At 49.9% G+C, this 23986-nt stretch overlaps 1 protein-coding gene across 1 annotated transcript in view; it reads right to left on the bottom strand.

Annotated features, from left to right (window-relative positions):
• Positions 1-23986, bottom strand: part of LOC137413105 (rap guanine nucleotide exchange factor 4-like) — a 291223-nt gene that overhangs the window by 55562 nt on the left and 211675 nt on the right. The window contains exon 12 of the mRNA XM_078782642.1: positions 23301-23391. Within this exon, the coding sequence (XP_078638768.1) occupies positions 23301-23391 (91 nt within the window). The remainder of the gene's footprint in view (positions 1-23300; positions 23392-23986) is intronic.

The raw sequence follows: 23986 nt of genomic DNA, 5'->3' as shown, positions 1-23986 counted from the left end.
GTATGCACGTAGGCCGGATACCCGAACATAGAAAACAAATTCTGCAGGCACCGAATAACCGTGGCAGCCGACATATCCCCGCACGTGTAAGCAAAGGGGAATCGTGAATACTCATCGACGAGAGTGAGCAGATAGCGAGAGTTGCTCGACATTGGCAGCGGCCCTTTGAAGTCCATCGCCAAGCGCTCCCACGGTCTAGTAGCCCTAACGAGTGTCCCCATAGGAGGGTTGTAAAAACGCGGTTTGAGTTCCGCACAGATCGCGCAATCACAGCAGATGCGGCGGATGTCCGCAATCGAGTACGGCAGATTTCCCTCGCGCACAAAATGCGCGAAACGCGTTACCCCGGGATGACACATAGTGCCGTGCAAAGTGCGCAGCCCCTCCAAAGTGACAACCCCCGCGCAAGTGGCCGGCCTCGATAAGGCGTCGGCGACCAGGTTATCCTTCCCCGGGCGGTATTTGATGGTGTAGCAGAAGTCGGCGAGTTCGATACGCCAACGGGTGATTTTCTCATTCTTAATGCGCTGAGCATGTAAGGTGTCGTACATAAACGCAACGCTTTGTTGGTCCGTGACGATTTGGAAACACCGCCCAAGCAGATACGGCCGCCATCGCCGAATTGATTCGACGATCGCGTACGCTTCCTTTTCGACAGACGAATGCCTCCGCTCGGCGGAGGTGAGAGTCCGCGAGAAGAAAGCCACAGGGCGTCCCCCTTGGGAGAGTGTCGCCGCTATCGCATGATCTGAGGCATCACTCTCCAAAACGAAAGAGGCACTCTCGTCAATCGTCGCGACAGCGGTGCCAGCGATGTCGGCTTTAAGGCCCTCGAAGGCCGCCATGGCAGCCGGGCCCATGGGGAATGTGTCGCAGGCCACGAGGGGGCGGAGCTTCATGGAGAAATTTTGCACCCACTTTGAATAGTGGGCGAACAGCCCAAGAGCGCGTTTCAGCGAAGCCCGATCGCTAGGCGGAGCCATATCGAGCAAAGGGCGCAGACGCTCCTTATCCGGAGAGACAGAGCCATGGGTCACGGTGTACCCCAAAAGGTCTACCGTGCGTAGAGAGTAATGACACTTAGCCACATTCATGGTTAGGCGATATTTCCGCGCGACCTCGAGGAAGCGTTTCAGATTAGCGTCGTGATGCTCCTGGTCATACCCACAAACCGTAAGATTGTCCAGATAGACAAAGACATCGGTCAAGTTCTCCTTCGCAACGAGGTCATCCATAGCCCTCTGAAAGCAAGAGACTCCGTTAGTTACCCCAAAGGGAAGTCTAGTGAACTGGTACAACCGCTGACCCGATTCAAAGGCTGTAAAGACGCGATCAGCCCTAGAGATGGGGACCTGATGATACGCACTACGCAGATCGAGAGTGCTATAAACGGAATACAGGGCCACCTGGCGTACCAGGGCATCCATCCCCGGTAAGGGGTAGGCATCCAGCTGTGTAAAACGATTAATCGTCTGTGAATAGTCGATTACCATGCGCCGGCGGTGGGCCTCACTCCACACCACTAAGACTTGGGCCCGCCACGGTGACCTACTGGGTTCTATAATACCGTCCTTAAAGACAGGGCCGTTTCTTCCGCAATGAATTGCGCATCTGCGCGAGAGTAGCGCCGCAATTTGACGGCTACAGGGGTACAATCAGTGGTCAGGTTGGGGAACAGCGAGAGAGGCTCCATGTCCATTTGAGCGAGGGCGCACACAGCAAGCGTGTCCGGCCCACCGAAGTCTATTTCCAAACGTCCATGCCGCTTAAGGAAATCAAGTCCCAACAGAACGTCAGCACATAATGCAGGTAATACCATGAGATACACGTCCGAGAACGTGCGTCCCTTTATCACAAGTGTCAATCGACACGCCCCTTTTGTGCTCAACCGAAGTCCCTGAGAGGCCATGAAGATCCGGCGGGTTGTCCCGAGAACCGGCCACCCATGTTGATGCACTAGTCGCTGATCGATAAAACTATCCGTAGACCCCGTGTCAATCAAAGCTTGCGCAAAAACGCCCGCGATCGTGAGCGGAATGATGGCCTGCGCAAGGCCGGCAGACCCGGCAGGTATTGTACCGGCCGGGCGAGAAGATCGCGCCTCGCGGGTGGATCCCACGCCGGCTGCAATCCTTCGGGCAGCGTCGGCAGGTTGGGCCTCAGTAGGAGCATTGAAGTCGTAATGCCCACTGTCAGAGGACGTTCCCACGCCGGCTGCAGTTTGCCGGTCATTCGGGCAGCCCGGGGAGAAACCCCATGACAAGCGCATAGTTGGCTCATCAGCAGTTTCATTTGCCAGAGTGGGTGTGTGTAGGTCGTAAGAGCCGCCGCCAGATGGCGCTCGAGTCACGTGAGAAGGATCTCTGCCGTCTGCAGATTCATATGCCAAAGTGGATGCATGTAATTCGTAAGAGCCGCCGTCAGATGGCGCTCGAGTCACGTGAGAAGGATCTCTGCCGTCTGCAGATTCATATGCCAAAGTGGATGCATGTAATTCGTAAGAGCCGCCGTCAGATGGGGCTCGAGTCACGTGCTGCGTTTGCTGCACATCGAGAGGAGTTTCCAAAGCAGGAGCATGTCGCTTGTTTGAAGTAGGCGTTCGAACGCCAGTCAAGGTCGGTCACGCTGCGGCCGGTCGCATTCGCGCCATTTGTTTTGGCGGCCCGGTGTATCTCACCAAGGTCGGGCGTGCAGCCAGAGGCCCGCGAGAAGGAGGGCGGCTCATCAAAGCCGAGTGAGGCGCCCCGTCCGGCGCTCGATCCGTTGGCTCCGCGATGAGCCCATTCAAGGTCGCGCGGGGACGCGTGCCCCGAGCGGCCTTCCTGCAGACCTTTGCAAAATGGGCCTTGGTGGAGCACAGGTGGCATGTGGCCTCCCGAGCCGGGCATTCAGATCGAGCGTGCTGCCGATTCCCACAAAAAATAACATTTTGCATACCGGTCAGGCCGTGGCCGGGCAGCGGCGGCAGCAGTTAGGCCGGAAGCGGAGTCCGCTCCAGAAGCACCGGGAGACTCGGCCGTGGTGGTCGGGTCCTCCGCCATATCCTCGGCGGTACCCCTCTCCGGTCGCGCGAGTTGCGAGGTCCCCGCCACGACTCGTGGGCGATCATAAGCGGTGGATTGTTCTCGGGCATCCGTATAGACGCGTGCCAGCCGTAGAGCCTCCGTGAATGTCAGCTCCGCGACCTCCAAGAGTCGGAGCCTCAAGACTCCAGAATTAATTCCGGAGATGAATGAATCTCGGAGCAAGTCGTCCTGCACTTGCTCGTGGGTCCGCACGTCCTGCACGCAGTCCGCCAACAGGTAGCGCAACTCCTGCGCATAGCGATCGACCGATTCAGATGGTTGTTGTCGCCGCTGGGAGAGTTGATGCCGGCCGTGCACAGCGCTCCGTGTTTTTACGTATAGGCGCTTCAGCTCGGCCAGTGCCGTAGCGTACATCACAAATCGAGCAATGCTCCGGAAAACGGAGTGATGGACCTTCGACTGTAACACGGACAGCTTCATCGCAGCGGTGGGCTCTGTTTCGTGAGCAGCAAAGTAATTCTCCAGCGTTTTGAGCCAGTGAGTGAACTCCGATCCCGATCCCTCAGCTTGAGAGTCGGCTCCGAGAATCGGAACCACGATCATCTTGTGGTCAGCCATTCCGGCGATCTAAATGATATTAAATGTCGTGAAAATCAAGCTCAGACACGACTTGACCTCTGGGTAGGTTTAATATCATTTAGATCTGAAGTAACATCCTGTAAAAATACATTCATGCAACAGGCATTAAAATCAGAGTATTTCATGGGCAAGGGTCAATTCCAATAGAGAGAACAATCAGCGCAGCATTTAGGGGCGTACATACCATTCAAACTACAGGACTATGTCACAGTGAGTGCCGCTGGAGTGTACGGGCGCCCCGGTAGTCCCGGGTCTTATAGACGCCCCTTTTGAAGCGAGCACACCCTGGGTTCACCTTGGTATAATTTCACTACAAAATTTAATTAAAATTTTTGACTCAGCACCTTTTGCTCAGCACCTTTTGCACTCAGCACAAAATCCACCTTTTGCAGATATCACCGCCGAACACACTCGTGGCATTCTTTCTACAATGGAAATCAAATATTGCTCACGAAGTTCTTCCCAACACTGTTGCAGAAGTTCCCACAAATGTGTTGCACTTGTAGGTTGCTTTGCTTTCACCCTTCTGTCCAGTTCATCCCAAACCAGCTCGATGGGGTTTAAGTCTGGAGACTGTGCTGGCCATTCCATGATTTGAAGCCTACCGTCTTGTTCTTTTCCTCGAAGGTAGTTTTGACATAGCCTGGAGGTGTGTTTCGGGTCATGATCTTGCTGTAGGATGAACTCCTGACCAACTAGGCGTATACCAGAGGGTATTGCATGGCGCTGCAAAATGCTGTGGTAGCCCTTTTGGTTCAGGGTGCCAGTCACTCTGTGCAAGTCGCCGACTCTGGATCCAGCAAAAGAGCCCCAGACCATCACGCTTCCTCCTCCATGTTTGACAGTTGGTGTCACACACTGAGGAACCATCCTTTCACCTACTCGACGGCGTACAAAAACCCTGCGTGATGAACCAAATATTTCAAATTTTGATTCATCGGTCCATAAGACCTTCTTCCAGTCTTCAGTAGTCCACTGGCGGTGCTTCATTGCCCAGGCAAGCTTTTTTCCCCTTATTTTGCCATCTTAGCAATGGCTTCCTTACTGCCACCCGACCTGTCGAACCTGCAGCTCGAAGTCTTCTCTTCACAGTTGAAACTGAGACTTGCTTACTTCGACCAGTGTTAAGCTGTGCTTGAAGCTGTTGTCCTGTGAGCCGCCTATCACACAAGCTGTTGACTCTCAGAAACTTGTCTTCTGATTCTGTTGTGGCTTTGGGTCTGCCAGACCTCTTCCCGTCAGAGTTTCCTCCAGTTTCCAATATACTACTTCCTGCAGTGCAATAGTGTCCAAATAATGCTTCAGAGGGTGTAATAACAGTAACTGTTCCAATACTGCTTTTATACAGACAGGGGGTTTGTAATCAAGTAATCAGCAGAGGTTGGGACACCGGTAGGAATTGTTTGCATCAACTTTCAAGGCTTAATTTACTTACATTGCTGCAGAACAGCTGTAACTTGTTAACCCATTACCTGTTCCCTGAAGAAGGCCTTTTTTTTGCAATATAACTGTGCAATTTACATTATTTTCCCGTTTTTGCTAACCTAAACTTTTTTTTAACCTCGAGCAGTTTACTGCTTACCTTTGTCCCATTTCAGGTTATACACTGGACTTGAATTGCTTAAATTTCAATAAATACTGGAAAAATTGAGGTGTTCTAAAACTTTTGACCGGTAGTGTATAATCTCAGAAACGGCTCACCCTATCAATGCGAAACTTTACAAATGTCAACGAACACCATTGCTGCATATAGTTTGAAAATGATGATGTCATACATCATGTGGTTTGGCAGACATTTTGGATAGAAAAACAAACCTTATCCGATCAACACAAAACTTCACAAAGGTGATCCACTACCCATACATATGCAGAGTGTGCATTTTTGATGTCAAATGTCACGTGGTTTGACAGCCATAACAGATTGAAAGCGAATATTTTAAAAAAAACCTTCTCCGAAACCGCTTCACCAATTGATGTGAAACCTGTCATGTCTGGTAAAAAAAATTTTGATACTTGAGAACAGCTGAAGGGATTTAAATCAAACATGTTTATTTTTAGGACAGTCAACGAGGGCGTCTACCCATTGTCACGGGCAGGGACTACGTGGAGGCATATTGGTGATGCAGTTGCATTGCTCCAGTTAAACACATGGATAAAGGCTTGTGGAGGAAGGGAAACATCGGGGGTGAGTGCGGGGGAAAAAAACGCATGGTTTGTATGCACAGTGACAAACAGTTGTCATATGGTCCATGCACAGTAACAGATTGAAATGCAACAAGGACAGACACATACAACAGGCAACAACATGCATTTTAAGGCCATTTTCCCTGCGAGAGCGGGGGTTAGCCTTGCGGTCCCCATGGCAATCTTCCCCATTTTGCCCTATTTTCTGCATCTCTCCTTGTTAACCCCCTTGCCCACATTTCTTCTTCCACCATCTTTAGCCAAGTCTTTGTCAGTCTTCCCCATCCTCTACTTCCTTCTACATTCATTTCCATCACTCTTCTCAACCAGTCACTTTCATCCTTCCTCAACACATGACCAAACCATCTCAACCTGTTCCTCTTCACAGAGACATGACATGTGGGTAGGGATAAGTCGCCCTATTTGTTTGTGCACCAATGGTAGATGGCATTGTAACCTTTAAAAGCTCGAGTGGTTAATAATGTCCTATCACATGTCTCTGATGTCAAACCAGATGGGACTCTCGGCCAGCCGAGAGTACGACATGTCGTCCATTACACACACACCCAAGCCACAGCACGCTTTTGAAATCATTTTGAAAAACATCTTTCATTGAACTTTCAATATATGAGAACATTTAACTTGAATTATATGATGAACGATTAAACAAATAAATAAACATTCACACATCAAGAAACTTAACGGATTAAACATAAAAAATATAGTAAACTAGATGGTATTCATCAAGTACTTACCCTGCACAATCAACTTGGTGCGAGCCAACTCTTGTTTTTTAACGTTTTTCTATATTTGATCTAATATGGCTGCCAGACCACGTGAGCAATGACATCATAAATTTATATTCTCTAATATAATTGTTGCATAGATTAAGCTCATTAATTTAAAACTGATCAGACGAAGCGTTGTCCCTGTCGAATTATGACGTCATAATTATGGCACCAATGACGTCATCGTTAACAACACCTATTCCCCATATTGAGTTATTTACAATGAGCCATGTTTCAATTTTTCCCAAAGAGCGGTTTTGGAGAGAAAGAGGTGCAACGTTTTACGTTTTCCCAAGATGGCACCTGCACAACATGATCTATGACATCATGATTATCATTAAAATATTCCACAGGAGGACACGCTCCGATGGTGAAAATTTAGTGTCCATCTGACCAACAGTTTCTGAGAAAAAAATTTCCTTTAAAATTTCCTTTAAAAAAAGTTTTAATTTCCTTTAAAAAAGATTTTCTCTGCAATAATTGGACCGATTGAGATCAAATTTTCACCATATGAGGAACTCGGTCTGTAGAATATTTTAATGGTAATTATGACGTCACAGGTTACGTGGTTCGGCCGCCATATTGTTTTTCGTGAAAACACAAAAACCCCTTTTTCTCTGCAACGGCTGAACAGATCGAGGCCAAACTTTGCAGGCAGAATCGCATACCCATGACGAACAAAAAAGTCAGCGAGCATGATGTCATGCGTCACATGGTTTCAGAGGTATGACGTTTTTAAGCATGAACCTTTAAAACCGAGCTCCTCCCTCATTTTTGATCCAATCGAGGAGAAACTTCACAGATCTGTTCAGCATGTCAATCTACTAAAATGTCCTTTTGGAATTTGTGATAGGGCACGTGGTTTGGCAGATATCGTTAATTAAACGAAAATAATTTTTTTTTTTAATGGATATCTCTTGTTTATTCTAGAGTTCTCCTCAAGCCGCACCGTGCGCCCTCAGCCTCGTCTCACGAACGTCAACAGTGCGACACAGCGTGCGCTTTCCGGAGGGGCGGGGCCAACCCTAGCAACATATATATATACACATCGATCATTGATCGTGAGCCAGAAAATATAATAAATTACTGATATTTAGCAACTCGAAAGGTTCTTTATCAACAACGTCATTTCTCGTGCTTCTGCTGACCTGTCTGCATGGTGTATAAATCGAAGTCCCGAGTGCGAATCACAGGTGAGCCCGTCCTGAGGTAATTAGTGATTGGGAACGATTCAGACCCTGTGGGTAAATAACCTTTGGTAATTTCCCCAACAGTTTTCCGGACGACAGACTGCCGGTAGGGGACATGTATTGCAGCGCAATACTCAGAATGCTTGTTCTTTTGAAACTGCCTTTGACTCACGGGGAATAATCTGATGAAATTTGTATATAAACTCTACTCTTGGCTTAGTAGAATCAGATGTTTGGGGATCCTGGAGACTTCTTTGAATCCTGTTTCCTCTAAGCATCTCCACGATCGTGCTTGGTATATTAATATATTTGTTACTCTTCTTCTTCAACGTAGTGGTCCTTCGATTCATTCACCAGCATGTATACCATCACGCATTGTCTTTTTGCCAAGTGTGCACATAATCGGTCCATACACGTCCAACATATTGTTACGTTTGTGGGGGTAGGTGATGCAATACGATAGTAAAGGTAGCAAGGACAGTGGACGAGTAGGAGACATCACAATGTATTTAGGGAAACTAGAGCTTAATATTGTTTATGCTTCTTCACACGGGGGGGGTGGGGGGGGGTGAAGCCGTGTTCACGAGATAGGGATTAAAGTTAGTTCCCCCTAGAGTGCGATTGCCTCCTGTGGCTTTTCCCTACGTTTTTACAACTACAACAAGGCTGGCCATAAAACCTCCATTTAAACAACAGCCACAGGAACCGCCGACAATGCCTGGACATTGCCAATCAGCAAGTAAGCCACGCCTCGCTGACGTTCATGCCAAGCAAAGCCGGCAGGACATGCCCCAAAGTTTGTCATTGGTCGAGCACAACCATGGGGTGATTCGATAGGGCTCGGCGATTGGCCAGTGTGACGTCATAATGAGAAAGTTCTAGGGAAAAAGGACCTTTGAAAGAAGAATCGCTCTCTTGGGGGTTTTATGCGGCAGGAGGCGGTTCAGCCAATGTTGTGCGGGCTGGTGAAGATAGCTTTCTTTGGAGCTGGTGAAACTTTGGCAATTTTTATAGCGAGGAGGAAGTCTTGGCAGCAGTTTGTGGAGCTCTTGATGCTTCGGAAAGAGTGGTGTGCGAAAGAAGGCCGTCTTGGCTGCTTGCTTCACGCCTGGGCGTTCTCGATGCACGGTGGCGGAGCCATTTTTGGAGCGCTTCCTGCGCAAGTGACTACACTGGCTGCAACGACCAGCAGGCCCCGAAAAGCCAATTTGGACCAAAGGTGAGTGCCAGCCGATTAAAAGGAAAACATTTTAATTCTTCATCTTTTCCCTGTGTGTCGTATTTGTGACTGAGTGGAGATGTCTCACAGTAGGAAATATTCGATTTACCTCAGCATTAATTTATCCTTTGATTTACTTTCATTAAATTACGTGTTGAATTTAATTGTTGTGTCGTGTCGTGTCTGTTCATTGTGGATTTTGGGAATAAACGCCTGTCCTTCCGTTGAGGTAAGCGCCTTCGCTGCCTTCCATCCCACATGCGCCATAAAAATAACAGCTACATATTCGGCTTGTTGCCACCGATTTAAGGACCGTTTGGCTATTCGTCCAAGGCTGGTGTTCATCGGCTCACGGACGCGACAATATGATTGTGGAGGAGACCCAATCCATAAGCCTCTGCGTCAGACAACGTCCAACTGGGGACGAGGGTGAGGCTAATACTGATGTACAGTCACGTGAAAAAGTAAGTACACCCCACGTAAAGTTTTGACTTTTTCAACATATTTCAACATCTAGCTATTTGATCTTCATTTCAACAATATTGATAGATAAAGGTGATATAATATAACAAATATCATGAAACATTTACATTTTGTAGTCCATTGTATAATTTAAATAATGTTACGTGCGCCTCCCCAAACCCCGGTCACGGTGTACCTCCGAGCCCCGAGAGGAGTCACGGCAGAAAGATGTGTTATTCTGTATGTCAAAGATCAATGGTGAAACCACACCAATTGTTACCAACAAACAAGTATTGTAATAAGATCACACAAGAATAACAGTACAACAACAACAGTAATCAATTGTACAACCAATATATATTTCCTATGATGGTACCATCAGGTTCGTACAATATAACTCACTGTGCTCCAAGTGTGCGAAGAGAAGAACATTCCCCCATGTCTCTATTCCGGCATCAAGCCAAAGTCGATCCACTCCAGTAATCGTCAGAACGATGTCTAATCGAGACCAGAATCCCGTTCGGATGACAGTCACAGTCACGCTGCCAAAGCTGCGCAAAGGCCCTCAAGGCGACTGGGAAATCACACCCTCGGGTGTGGACATTCCACGGCTCCGACTTGGCGAACCGCAGATTTCCCACTCAAAAGCCACGTTGCACATACACACCAGATTAACGTCTGAATGCGGTGAAAATGGTTGAAGCGAGATGAAAAAACCTTAAGCGAAGCGCAAATCCTGCGCGAGGTAAAAATGGCCAAGGCCCGTTCTCGTGGCGTAACGGCACTCTGATGATTCTCTCCGGAATCAACCGCAAAACCTGTCATGCAGGTTTATCTGTCACAGCGATGACAACTCTGTCACAGGAATCCCTTTCCCGGGAAACCAAAAGTTCACTCGTGACCCTCGTTCGCCAATCGTTCGCTCCAGACCTCGAAGCAGCTCGGCTTCTTGTCCGATTCACTCGCTCCGCCTTCTCTTCCTCCTCTTCCTCTTCGGCATCGTCCGGTTCCGGTTTCATTTAAAACATGAACTTTTTTACCTTTTGAAAATAGTAATCTCTATTTCCCTTAAACGACAACAATTATAATAGTACATGGAATCAAAAATGTTTACAGTGGATGAAAACCACAACAACGGAAGTGACGAATCCGTAACAATAAACATAAATGCAAATTTTGCATGTGGAAAAAGAAAGTACACCCCGACATTTATCACTACTTCAAATACCGAAAATTAGAATCAGGTGCACCAGTTCAGGTGGAAATGAATAGAACATCATTAAAGAGGATCTTGGAGGAACCTGTCTTATTTAAACCTCAGACATTTAGTTTGGTTTACTCTTTGTTGTTGAAGTGTGTGACGTCACCATGCCTAGATCAAAAGAGCTCTCTGAGGCCTTCAGAAAGAAGGTTATAGATGCCTACGAGTCTGGGAAGGGATTTTAAAAGATCTCCAAACAATTTGAAATCAATCATTCGACTGTCCGGAAGATCATCTACAAGTGGTGAAGATTCCAAACAACTGCCAACTTGTTCAGGCCAGGCCGCCCCAGCAAGTTCAGCCCGAGAGAAGACCGCAAGATGCTGAAAGAAGTCTCTAAGAACCCCAGAATGTCATCACGCGGGACCGACAGGTAGCTCTTGCCACTGTTGATGTCAAAGTGCACGAGTCTACCATGAGAAAGAGGCTGCACAAATTTGATCTACATGGGAGGTGTGCCAGGTGGAAACCTTTGCTGTCCAGAAAGAACATCAGGGCAAGACCAAAGTTTGCCAATGAACACCGAGGCAAAGACCAGCACTTCTGGAACAATGTGCTCTGGACAGATGAGTCAAAGGTAGAGCTATTTGGCCACAGTACCAGAAGACATGTTTGGTGAAAACCAAAGACAGCATTTGACCAGAAGAACCTGATACCAACTGTAAAGCATGGTGGTGGAAATATTATGGTTTGGGGCAGCTTTGCTGCATCAGGGCCTGGGCAGCTCACCATCATAGAATCCACTATGAATTCTTCATTGTACCAGAGGGTGCTTGAGGATAATGTGAGGCCATCTGCCAGAAAGTTGAAGCTCAACCGAAGGTGGACCTTGCAACATGACAATGACCCTAAACATACCAGTAAATCCACCAAGGAATGGCTGAAAAGAAAGAAATGGAGGGTTCTGGAATGGCCAAATCAAAGCCCGGATCTAAATCCCATCGAGATGTTGTGGGGGGATTTGAAACGAGCTGTGCATGCAAGAAACCCCTCAAACATCGCACAGCTGAAAGAATTCTGCATGGAGGAGTGGGCAAAAATTTCTCCCAGTTCATGTCAGAGACTGGTAGACAGTTATAAGAAACGCCGACATGAGGTTGTTTCTGCCAAAGGGGGCAATACCACCTATTAGAGCCAAGGGTGTACTTACTTTTCCCACATGCGAAATTTGCATTTTTGTTTATTTAAATAATACAATGGACTACAAAATGTAAATGTTTCCTGATATTTGTTGTATTATATCACCTTTATCTATCAATATTGTTGAAATGAAGATCAAATAGCTGTATGTTGAAATATGTTGAAAAAGTCAAAACTTTACATGGGGTGTACTTACTTTTTCACGTGTCTGTAGATTGTGCAGGTTATAATACAGGTGAGTCAGACATGATGGCAGGTGAGTGTTGGGGCTTTTTTTCTTGCGAATTCACCCGACTAAAAATAATCAATGAATGCTCCTGCAAATGTCGACCATTGCCACAAAACACCAGCCTAAGGTGGACCGAACCCACAAACGAGTAAACGGACACGACACACAAAAGTAAGATGCAACAAATAATTAACTTATTAAAATAAACGTGAAGCAATAAAAATTAAAGTTGAGGTAACGATAAGTCTAAGGTGAGGGACTCTTCTCCTCTTAGACACAATTACACAACAGAGGGAGAAATAAAAGAAAACAAGAAAAAGAGCAATCAGAGATTGCAAACTCTCACCAGGATGTATTTTCAGTGGTTTTTAAGGCTTTTGTGTTAAAACAAACATGGTGGCCGAACCACGTGACCGATGACGTCATCATTTTTTTTTTCAACACCAGTTTATACCGACATGGTGCTCAATAAATTTCATCTTGATTGGATGAAGTTTTGTACTTGTCCAATTATGACATCATTAACATATTTTATTCCCCATGGAGAGTTCTTTACAATGAGCCATGTCTAAAAAAAATTATATTCAGCGCTTTCCGAAATATAGAGGTGCAAAGTTTTCGATTTTCCCAAGATGGCGGCCGAACCACGTGACCTATGATGTCATAATTATCATCAAAAAATTCTACACATCGAGTCCCCCCTTTTGTGAATATTTTCTGCCAATTGGACCAACGGTTGCAGAGAAAATCATATTTATTCTGTGCGGACAAACAAACAGACAAACAAACAAATGGACTCAAATGCAATACCCTCTCCTCTGGCGAGGGTAATAAAATGGTTTGGTGAGTCGGCTGATACTCAGCTTCCGAGGATCCGCGCCGGAGGCTCACAAGATGGCGCGAATCGCCACATGGCAAAATGTGTCCGGGAGCACCACTGCTCGGGAACACCATCCTACCCCAGCCGTTCTACGCTCCACAAGGGTCCGATCAGTCTCCCCGGCGCACACGGCATTATATTGCTTCACGCCAACCCAGCCAGAACAAGCGAGAGAGAGAATCCAAGTGTGACCGCTCGCACCAAAAACCACGACCAAGAGAGCTAGATAATGTGACCGATTCCACCAACGCCAGAGCAGAGAGAGAGCGAGTGGGGGGGGGGGGGGGGGAGGCGGGGAAGGGCACACCCTCCCCTTTCCTTGCTGACGTCACGCTCGACCAACCCTGCGCCCCATCACATCAGTCCATCTCCCCGAGCAATTATCCACTAAGGGGCAGAGCCTCACGGCCTTCTTGACGCCCATCGACGAAGCTCATCACGCCGATGAACATTGGTACACCATGGCTGATTAAGGTTGGGGTGAAGTTTCATTAAAATACTGCATGTAGTTTCATAGAAAAAGCAAATACCTATTTTGGGATGGTAACCCCCTCTCCCCCATAGACCACCTTCGACCCCAATTTTTTTTAAATGCCTGGAACAAACGTTGGTACATCATGGGTGATGAATGGAATGTTGTGCTCAAGTTTATTCGGAATTGTATGTGTAGTTTCTGAGAAGAAAACAAATACGAGTATTTATTTTGGGGGTCAACCCCCCAGTAGACCCATCAGGACTCGATTTTTTTCATGCCGTGAACAAACTTTGGTACAACAGGGGTGATGAAGGTTGTGGTCAAGTTTTTTCGAAATAGTGTGTGTAGTTTCAAAAGAAAAATAAAATTCCTGTTTTGGGGGGTCAAATCTGGATCCACTTTGACCCCCGTTAAACCCTCGAAGACCCCGATTTTTTTTTTTTACCAGTACACCCGCTCACTACAGGAGCGGCAGGGGGAGTCATGTTATTATCCTTATTATTATTTCCAATTATTACTACTATTACTTCTTATGGTACATTAAGTCATTGAAAAGATCAGTACATGCATGACATTATAACATGTTAGATCAGGACATTGAAAGGATCAGAATGTGCACGTTATATGTTAGATCAGGTCATTGAAAGGATCAGAACATGCATAACATTATAACATGTTAGTTCAGGTCATTGAAATGATCAGAACATGCATGACATAACATGTTAGATCACGTAATTGAAAGGATCAGATTGTGCATGACATTATAATATTGTTATGAATTTTGTGGGAGAGTGATATATAGATCAGGTAGATCTGTGTAGGTATCATGCTCCGACTGTCGTGAAGAAGAAGAACCATCTTGATGTACATAAGTCGGGACCTGTTTAGCCCGAATGTCAGATTAAGGTGTATCTTCGTCCCCATTACGGGGAATGGGGTATGTTACGTAGTTATAGGGATTATGTTAACTACTACCTTGTTAGTCAAACCTCTGTGATCTATCCTTTGTCCCTCATGGCACCACACCCAAACACAAGTGAGGAATCCCACCATTAAAAGCACCACACATACGAATTAAATTCCTCCCCACAATAAAACTCACCGGAGGTGCAGGCAGGAAGCGCCACGCATTGCGCCAACATGGCGATAAAACATTGCTCAGGCCGGCTGAGGCCATGCCCACCTCGCGATGGATTGGTTGAGGGGTTGATGGGGAGATCACACCAATGGGCGAGAGTTGACCAATGAAAGGCCAGAGTAATAAAGGATTCGCTATTGGGCCAGGTGTCAATCAATGGGAAGGCCATGGTAAGGAGGGACTCATGATTGGTCAATGCAAGGGCAAGAAGCTGGCCACTGATTGGTGGAAGGAAGGCCGAGGGGGAAGCAGAGTGCCGATTGGCCCGGTACCACCGATGACGTCAGGGGTGAAGCAAGAAGCAGCTCGCTGATTGGTAGAAGGAAGGGACGGATTGATCGGCCACCGACCGATGGCATGAGGATGAGAGCGCGAAGCATTTGGCCAATGGTGAAGGACTGACATAGGAAGAACGTTCTAGAGGTTGAGAGGCGCCGGACTGATTGGAAGGGAGGATCGATGACGTCAGACGACGGGCGGTAAAATAACTCGCTGGCCGACATTTTCTCTCTTCGCTTCCTCATGCGACGCTCTTCCCTCCTCCTCTTGCAACCTTCCTGACGCTGTCCTCTGTCCTCGGCTCGTGTCCCTTGTTCCGGACCTTGCAAGAAACGATACCAGGACAGCGGGCTCCAGGCAGCGATCGGAGACGCCACCGGGAGACGTGCCGAGTTTTGCAGACAGAGAGCGGAAGTTTTGCCAAGCAGAAACGATGCGTGGATGAGTGCTGCTTGCCGCTGGAGGGTGACGAGGCCGGGGTGGGCGAGACGCCGGTGAGGCCTAGCGGCGCGCGGAACCGAGTGGACTGCGGCCTTTTCCCCGCGTGGGAATGGGGGGACTGGACGATTTCGGACAAGGTTCAAGCCGCTCGCAGCTAATATAAGTGCACGATAATCCCACACCATTATTTTTCCAGTTTATTTCTTCCTGTGTCTGTGTGCAAGTCTGGTGTGTGGGATCCCAAATTAGGTTTTAGTTTTATCGTCGCGTTTCTCTGCTCAGGCATTCTGTTAGAATAAATCTTTTCATTACTTCCCCCTGTACATTTTACATCGGTTTTCGCTCGAGTTAATTTGCACAGGTTTGAAGACTGCCGGAGGGATCCGTGAGGTAAGTGAGTTTCAGCATCCTCATCCTACTCCTCCTTACCCTCCTCCCTCTGGGGGGGCGCGTGTGGCGGACACGAAAGCACTGACGTGGTGACATCACCCCGCACACCAAGTGGGGGTGGGCCACGCCCGGGAGAGAGGCGTGGCCTCACGATATACACGGGGCGCGCAGCCCTGAGCAGCTCAGTGTTACAGTGAGCTCTTGAATAAAGACTCTTACAAATTACTGCGTTGTCCGCTTCCTCCTTGCTTACAAGTAGCGTGCGTAACACCGCGCTTTACTGGTGACCCTCGACGTTGGATCTGCCGTAGCGATCCTTCCAAACACGACGCCATTGCCATGGCCAACAACGCGATGTCGGTTAAACTTCCCGAATTTTGGGAGGCCCAGGCCGAAGTTTGGTTCGTCCAAGCCGAAGCCCAGTTTCAGCTTCGGCGCCTCACCGACGACGACACGCGCTACTGCCACGTCGTCGCCTCCCTCGGGCCCGGCACGGCCGCTCGAGTTGTGTCCGTCCTTCGCCACCCACCGGACGGCCACAAGTACGAGGCACTCAAGCGGCTGCTCCTAGCCACGTTCGGCCTCACGGAGGACGCACGGGCCGACCGCCTCCTGGATCTCCCCGAGCTCGGCAACACGCGCCCGTCGGTCCGAATGGACCATATGCTGTCACTGTTGGGTGATGAAGCCCCTGGTTCTCTATTCCGGGCGCTTTTCCGTCGCCAACTTCCAGCACAGGTACGCCTCGCGTTGGCCGGGACCGTGCTAACGGAACCCCGAGCATTGGCCGCCGAGGCGGACAGGTACTTCGCGGCTTTGGACACGTGGGCGAGAGTCGGTGCGGCCCACCTCGTGGATCCCGAGGCCGATGCTGATCCACAGCATCAGCTTCCACAGCATACACAGCATGCTGATACGCACCTCGTGGCCGCCGCCACGCCCCGCCCACCACCGCGGCGAAAACCGCCACCGCGGGGAAAACCGCCGGCTCCACCGGCCTGGCGGAGCCAGCCACGCTCCTCCAGCTCCACCACCTGGTGCCGATTCCACGCCAGGTTCGGCCACGAGGCTCGACAGTGTCATCCGCCATGCTCCTTCGACAGGTCGGGAAACGCCCGGGCCGGTGCTCGATAGTGGCAATGAGCGCCGGCCGTTCGAACAGCCTGCTGTTCATCACGGACACCTTATCCGGGCGCCGTTACCTGTGCGACACAGGAGCGCAGGTGAGTGTCGTTCCTGCCGGTACGTCGGACAAGCACGCCGCGGGCGGGGGCCCCGCGCTGCTTGCCGCAAACGGGACGCCCATCCGTACGTACGGAAAACGCTGCCTCTCTCTGCGGTTCGGAGGGCAGGTTTTCCGATGGTCGTTCGTCACCGCCGACGTGCCCATGGCATTGCTTGGCGCGGACTTCCTGTGCGCAAATGGGCTCCTGGTCGACGTAAAGCACAGACGTCTTGTCCAGGCCGAGATGTTCAGCTCGCTCGCTTGTGCGCTGCCCAGCTCGTCGAGCAGCCCACTGAGCGGCTCACCGAGCGGCTTGCCAAGCGGCTTGCCGAACAGTTCGGTTCCGGCCACGTTGATCTGTACGCTTCCGGCAGCGGACGAATTCACCCGCCTCCTCGCCGGCTTCCCGGCCCTCACGCGGCCCACCTTCTCGGCGGGGGCCGTTAAGCACGGGGTGGCCCATCACATCCCCACCGTCGGGCCACCGGTCTACGCCCGGGCACGCCGCCTCGAGCCGACGAAGCTGGCGGTAGCAAAAGCGGTGTTCGCTACCCTGGAGCGACTCGGCATCGTTCGGCGCTCGGAGAGTGCTTGGGCGTCGCCGCTGCACATCGTGCCGAAGCCCGGCGGGGGATGGCGACCGTGCGGGGACTATGGCCGTCTCAATGACGCCACCACCCCCGACCGCTACCCCGTCCCCCACATTCAGGACTTTTCCGCCCGTTTGGCGGGCATGTCCTTCTTCTCGAAGGTGGACCTCATACGCGGCTACCATCAGGTCCCCGTCAGGCCGGAGGACGTCCCGAAGACGGCGGTCATCACGCCGTTCGGACTCTTCGAATTCCTGCGGATGCCCTTCAGTCTGAAGAATGCGGCTCAGGCGTTCCAGTGGCTGATGGACAGCATCCTGCGCGACTTGGATTTTGTATACGTCTACCTGGACGATATCCTCATCGCCAGCGCGTCCCGCGAAGAGCACCTACACCACCTCCGCACGCTCTTCGAACGCCTGGGCCAGCATGGCCTGATTGTGAACCCCGCAAAGTGCCGGTTCGGCGTCGCCGAAATCGATTTTCTGGGGCACCGCGTCACCAGGCACGGAGCTGTCCCCTTGCCGGCCAAGGTGGAGGCGGTGAAGGGGTTTCCGCGCCCCGGCACTATCAGGGGGCTGCAGGAGTTCCTGGGCATGGTGAACCTTTACCATCGGTTCCTGCCCCGTATCGCCCAGCTCCTGCGCCCCCTGCACGAAGCTCTCCGAGGTAAGCCGGGCAAAGGCGACGTTACCTGGACCGAGCAGTTGGACGCGGCGTTCATGGGCGCGAAGCTCGCCTTGACTAACGCCACCATGCTCGCGCACCCGGCGCCCGATGCACCGATCACCCTCACCACCGACGCCGCGGACTACGCGATGGGCGCGGTGCACGAGCAATGGGTGCGTGGAGCTTGGCAACCGCTGGCGTTCTTCAGCCGGCAGCTTCGCCCGCCCGAACGCCGTTACAGTACCTTCGACCGCGAGTTGCTCGGGCTTCACTTGGCGGTCAGGCACTTCCGCCATCTGCTCGAGGGCCGTGCGTTCACGGCCTTCGTCGACCACAAGCCGCTGATCTTCGCGATGGGCAAGGTCACCGAGCCGTGGTCGGCCCGGCAGCAGCGTCACCTCTCGGCCGTGTCCGAGTACACGACGGACATCCGGCACGTCGCGGGGAAGGACAACCCGGTGGCGGATTGCCTTTCCCGGGCCGTCGCCCACGCAGTCCACCTCGGCATCGACTATGCCCGGATGGCAGCGGACCAGGCCGCTGACCCCGACGTCCAGGCCTTGCGGACCGCCATCACGGGCCTCCGCATCACCGAGGTGCCGTTCGACGGCGCGGGCGCGGCCCTGTTGTGCGACGTCTCCCTCGGGCGGCCTCGCCCCATCGTGCCTGCGGGCTGGCAGCGCCAGGTGTTTGACGCCATCCACGGCCTGTCCCACCCGGGCGCGAGGGCCTCCCAAAGGTTGATCGCCGACAAATTCGTCTGGCATGGCCTCCGGAAGGCCGTCCGCGGCTGGGCCAGGACGTGCCCTGCGTGCCAGCGCGCCAAGGTGCACCGGCACACCCAGGCCCCGATGGCCCCGTTAACGGTGCCGGAACGCCGGTTTGACCACGTCCACGTGGACCTGGTGGGACCTCCGCCCCCCTCGCGGGGTTTCACCCACGTCCTCACCATGGTGGACCGCACCACCCGGTGGCCGGAGGCCGTGCCCTTGGCGTCGACGACGGCGGCGGACGTCGCGCAGGCTTTCATCGCCACCTGGGTCGCCCGGTTCGGCGCCCCCTCAAAAATCTCGTCCGACCGCGGCCCCCAGTTCACCTCGGAGCTCTGGGGGGCGGTCGCGCAGGGGCTCGGGGTCCGGCTGCAACGAACCACGGCCTACCACCCCCAGGCTAATGGCCTGTGTGAGCGATTTCACCGCTCATTGAAGGCCGCGCTCCGGGCCACCCTCCACAACAACGGCACGCCACGGGCACCCACCGACGCACGTCGCCCCGGAGCTTCGCACGGCGGAGTACGTCTTCGTCCGCCACGATGCGCACCGGACACCACTGCGGCCCCCGTACGACGGGCCTTTCCACGTGCTGGAGACCGGGGTGAAGCACTTCACCCTGGACATCGGCGGTACCCCCGACTGCGTTTCTGTGGACCGCCTCAAGCCGGCCCACCTCGATCCGGACCACCCCCCGCCAGCGGCTCTGCCTCCATGTCGAGGCCGCCCACCGGCGGTCGGACCCCCGGCACCCCCGCCAGCAGCTCTGCCTCCGCGTCGAGGCCGCGGTCGGACCCCTGGCACCCCCCAGCCCCGCCACCCCCCAGACCGCCAGGGGGCGTTTCGGCCGGGTCATCCGGCTTCCCCGCAAACTCACCCTCCAGGTGCACGGGAATTCTGGGGGGGCGCGTGTGGCGGACACAAGCAAGGGACACGAATTCAGCGCACCAGCAGGTGGCGCGAACGTCCAGGCGGGGAACTGGAATGCATGCCTCCGCCTATCGACCGATCGGCCACGCCCGGGGACGAGGCATGGCCTCTGCACATATATGCGGGCTCTAAGCTCGAGCCCGCCCAGTGCTGCAGTTCGAGCTTTCATAATAAAGACTCTTGGTTTTATCAAACGCGTTGTGGCCTACCTCTTTGGCAAGCAAGTTGTGTGCGCAGCACCACACTTCAATGTAATTCTTACACAAGGACTGTGATTTAAACTCAACGTCTATCTTTCAAAGATAATACAGAATACCGTTTCATTCCACAAACTTAAACTCCAAGCGGTTGAAACGGGCCACTATCTCTTGGATCACGACTCGCTTTGGGAATCATGGAAGATCGAAGCAAAACAAACGGTTCGTTTTCGATAAAGTCACATGACACTCGTGGCAAAGTCGGAAGCTAACCTTCCGGAGAGTTTTATAGTATTTTTATTGGCGCTGAGGAAGCGCCTTTAGCGATTGTCTTCCAGCCAGTGTAACGCTAATTCCTGTCACAGGAATTCGGAGATCATATAAGTGGGCGTGGCAGTTCCTGATTGGTTCGTGTTGGGGAACGCCTTCTCGCTGCCGACGTGACGTAAATTCGCGCACGCGCACTGGTGAAGCTTACTCGATCTTACTCGATCCCATATTACATGTACTTTCATTGCATACAAATTATACTTCCTCCTAGAAATTCCATGCCCGAACCTCAGCGCAATCCAAGAGGATTCACTTGTTTTTATGGGTAAGCACTTTAATGGAACTGTAATGATGTGTATTCGTGTTTGTAAAATGTTTAAATTTCCTCTTATAAATCCCGAACCGCTGGGAACTGATCCCCTTTTTCCCATTGAAACATTGCCCCAACATTCGCGGCATTTTTTTGGAGCGTATCCCCCGTGAATGTCGGCGTCCGACAGTATTTGGAAAACTTTGCCCGGAACAATAATAGTGGGAATAAGATTTGATATGCTCAAAATGAAATGTAATAAATACTTGCAGGCAGAGTGAATATATATACAAGTTGCAAGTACAAGTAAGGAGGTACGATGGTAGGAAGTACACATGGCCGAAGGTATACATGGTAGGAGGTACGATGTTAGGAGGTATGATGTTAGGAGGTACGATGTTAGGAGGTACGATGTTAGGAGGTACGATGTTAGGAGGTACACATGGTAGGAGATATACATGGTCGGAGGTACGATGGTACGAGGTACACATGGTAGGAGATATACATGGTAGGAGGTGTACATGGTAGGAGGTATACATGGTAGGAGGTACACATGGTAGGAAGTACACATGGTAGGAGGTATACACTATACATGGTAGGAGGTATACATGGTAGGAGGTATACATGGTAGGAGGTATACATGGTAGGAGGTATACATGGTAGGAGGTATACATGGTAGGAGGTATACATGGTAGGAGGTATACATGGTAGGAGGTATACATGGTAGGAGGTACGATTGTAGGAGGAGATACACAATACACATGGTAGGAGGTATACATGGTAGGAGGTACGATTGTAGGAGGAGATACACATGGTAGGAGGTATACATGGTAGGAGGTGTACATGGTAGGCAGTACGATGGTAGGAGGTATACCTGCCTTGAAAGATTAGCTCAAGTCAAAAAGGTTCTAGTTGCACAAGTTTAAGCTCACGTAAATTTGAGTTTCACTTCAAGGAAGTGGACTGTGCGAGTTTCGAATATACGTACATATATAACCCGGGAAAGGTGGTGGAGACTGAAGAAAAATGATGAAGAAATGATGAAAAAAAGAAAACTACAAAATGAAGGAAAGGATCAGAGTAAGAAAGAAAAGGCACAGTTGAATGGAAGAGGATGGGAAGAAAAGAAAAAGGTGTGTAAGAATTTATTTTTCATTGAGAATAATTACTGGAGATGGGCCTTTAAAACGATTTTTCTCGAATAGGTCTTTGCCTATTACTCGATTTGCTCTGTATCCCGAAGCTGCAATTTGTCATGTTTATTTAGTCTATTCCCAAATACAAACATGACGTAAGAAATAATTATTGTCAAAAAGTAGTTTAGTGAAAAATTGTTATCGCACAAAAAACACTCAACAGCAAAGTGAAAACGTGATGTTTCTAAGAAGCAAATCGGTGTGGTCATCCGAAGTTCAAAGAAAAGCATTCCATGTATTGTGATTCAATAATTCTAAAAACGAGGACAGTTTTACAAAAGGAGAATTGAATCCCCATGATAAAATGTCATATGTAGGACACCAAGATGGATCAAATATGTTGCCTGACATAAAACAGGCTAAATCAATCAATCGAGGGTAATTGGTCAGTCAAAAGGTTTACATTTTTGTAAAATGAATTTAAATTATTGCAAAACTAGAACAATGTGACCGTGTCGCTAATATGCCTCCGCATAATCCCACAACGGGTAGATGCCGTCACTCTGCATATGTATGGGTAGGGGATCACATTTGTTTCATGGTATTTCATGGATAAGTTTCATGGTGATCGGATAAGGTTTGTTTTTCTATCCAAGATGGCTGCCAAACCACGTGACCTATGACATCATCAATTTCAAACTACATGCAAGTTTGCTGTTCGATGATATTTGTAAAATTTCGCATCGATAGGGTGAGTGGTTTCAGAGATATGATTATTTAATATTTTCCTTCAATCAAATTGGGCTGCCAAACCATGTGACCTATGATGTCATAAATTTAATATTTCAATACAAATGTTTCATCGATCAAGTGCATGCAATTTTAGATTTTTAGGATAAGGAATTCGATTAAAACATTTTTGACTGGTATACCACCTCACCTATGATGTCATCATTATCATGCTTTTGTTCCCCATCGGGAGTATTTGACAATGTGCCAAGTTTCAAATTTTTCCATTCGGCGGTTTGCGAGAAATAATTTTTTAATTATTTGCTTTTAATCCAAGATGGCTGCCATTACCACGTGACCTATGACGTCACAATCATCACCTACCCTGAAAGTTTTGTCGCAATCGGACATATGGTCGCTGAGAAAAACGAGGTTTCGGACAGACGGACGGACAACCCGAAATCATAACGCCTCTGGCGACTTTGTCGGCGGAGGCATAAAAATTTCATAAAAAACACATGACAAACATGTTGTACTGCATTTGCAAGTCGAAGTCGGTAACATATTAATTACTGCTGATGTTCATGCAATGTGAGTGATCAAATTCATACTATTGTATGCTTTGCATTGTTGTGGCACAGAGGTTGTGGCACAGTGACCATTAAGTGCTATGTTGTTGTGGTGTGTGATGCAATGCAAAAGCAAAAGGCATTGACGTGGTGTACAAGCTTACCTCCCATGTCAGTGTCAGGTGACTCACGGCAACGTTGCTTAACCCCATGATGATGGCAAAAAAAGAGTTCAAGTTGTGGTACTCCTTACAACTGAAAAGAAATAGTACAGCACTTAGTTCATTTTTACAATCTTCAAATGTCTTTAATAAATCAATTATCCTGAGAAGAACACAAAGGCTCAAATTGACCATAATATCCAGTCGTTCGGTTTGCAGTACATGTACCGTTGAATTGATTATATTCGGTGTTTGATTCTTGAAAAAAAAACAAGATTCCACAAGGACATGAAGTCATGGACCTCATGTCCAATCTTGGAGGGTGCTGTTCTTCCAAGACCCATTGAGCACGCCATCTGGCGGCACTCCCTTGTGAATCATTCATTCTCCTCCTCTTCCTCTTCCCTTTATAAGAGGTAAGGCACCAATGTTCTGCCCTGCCTTGACCACCATACTCCTCCACTCTCCTCTGTCCTCAGCCAACTCTCACCACTCTCCAACCACCACCCACTTTACTGATATCCCTCTTCACACAATCCTCCCATCTCAACCACGGTCTACCTCTTTGCCTCCGACCTTGCTCCCTCAACCTATCCGCCATGTTTGGCATTCTCTCCCTCCCCCATCTGTGCCCAAGTGTCCAGCACAGTGCCATGTATATAGAGAGCCTGGCCATCTTTCGATCTCGT

Source organism: Myxine glutinosa, chromosome 7 (assembly GCF_964187855.1).
Source record: "Myxine glutinosa chromosome 7, kmMyxGlut1.1, whole genome shotgun sequence".
Lineage (NCBI taxonomy): Eukaryota > Metazoa > Chordata > Myxini > Myxiniformes > Myxinidae > Myxine > Myxine glutinosa.
Note: the sequence above shows the minus strand (reverse complement) of the source record. Positions and strands in the feature narration are given on the sequence as shown.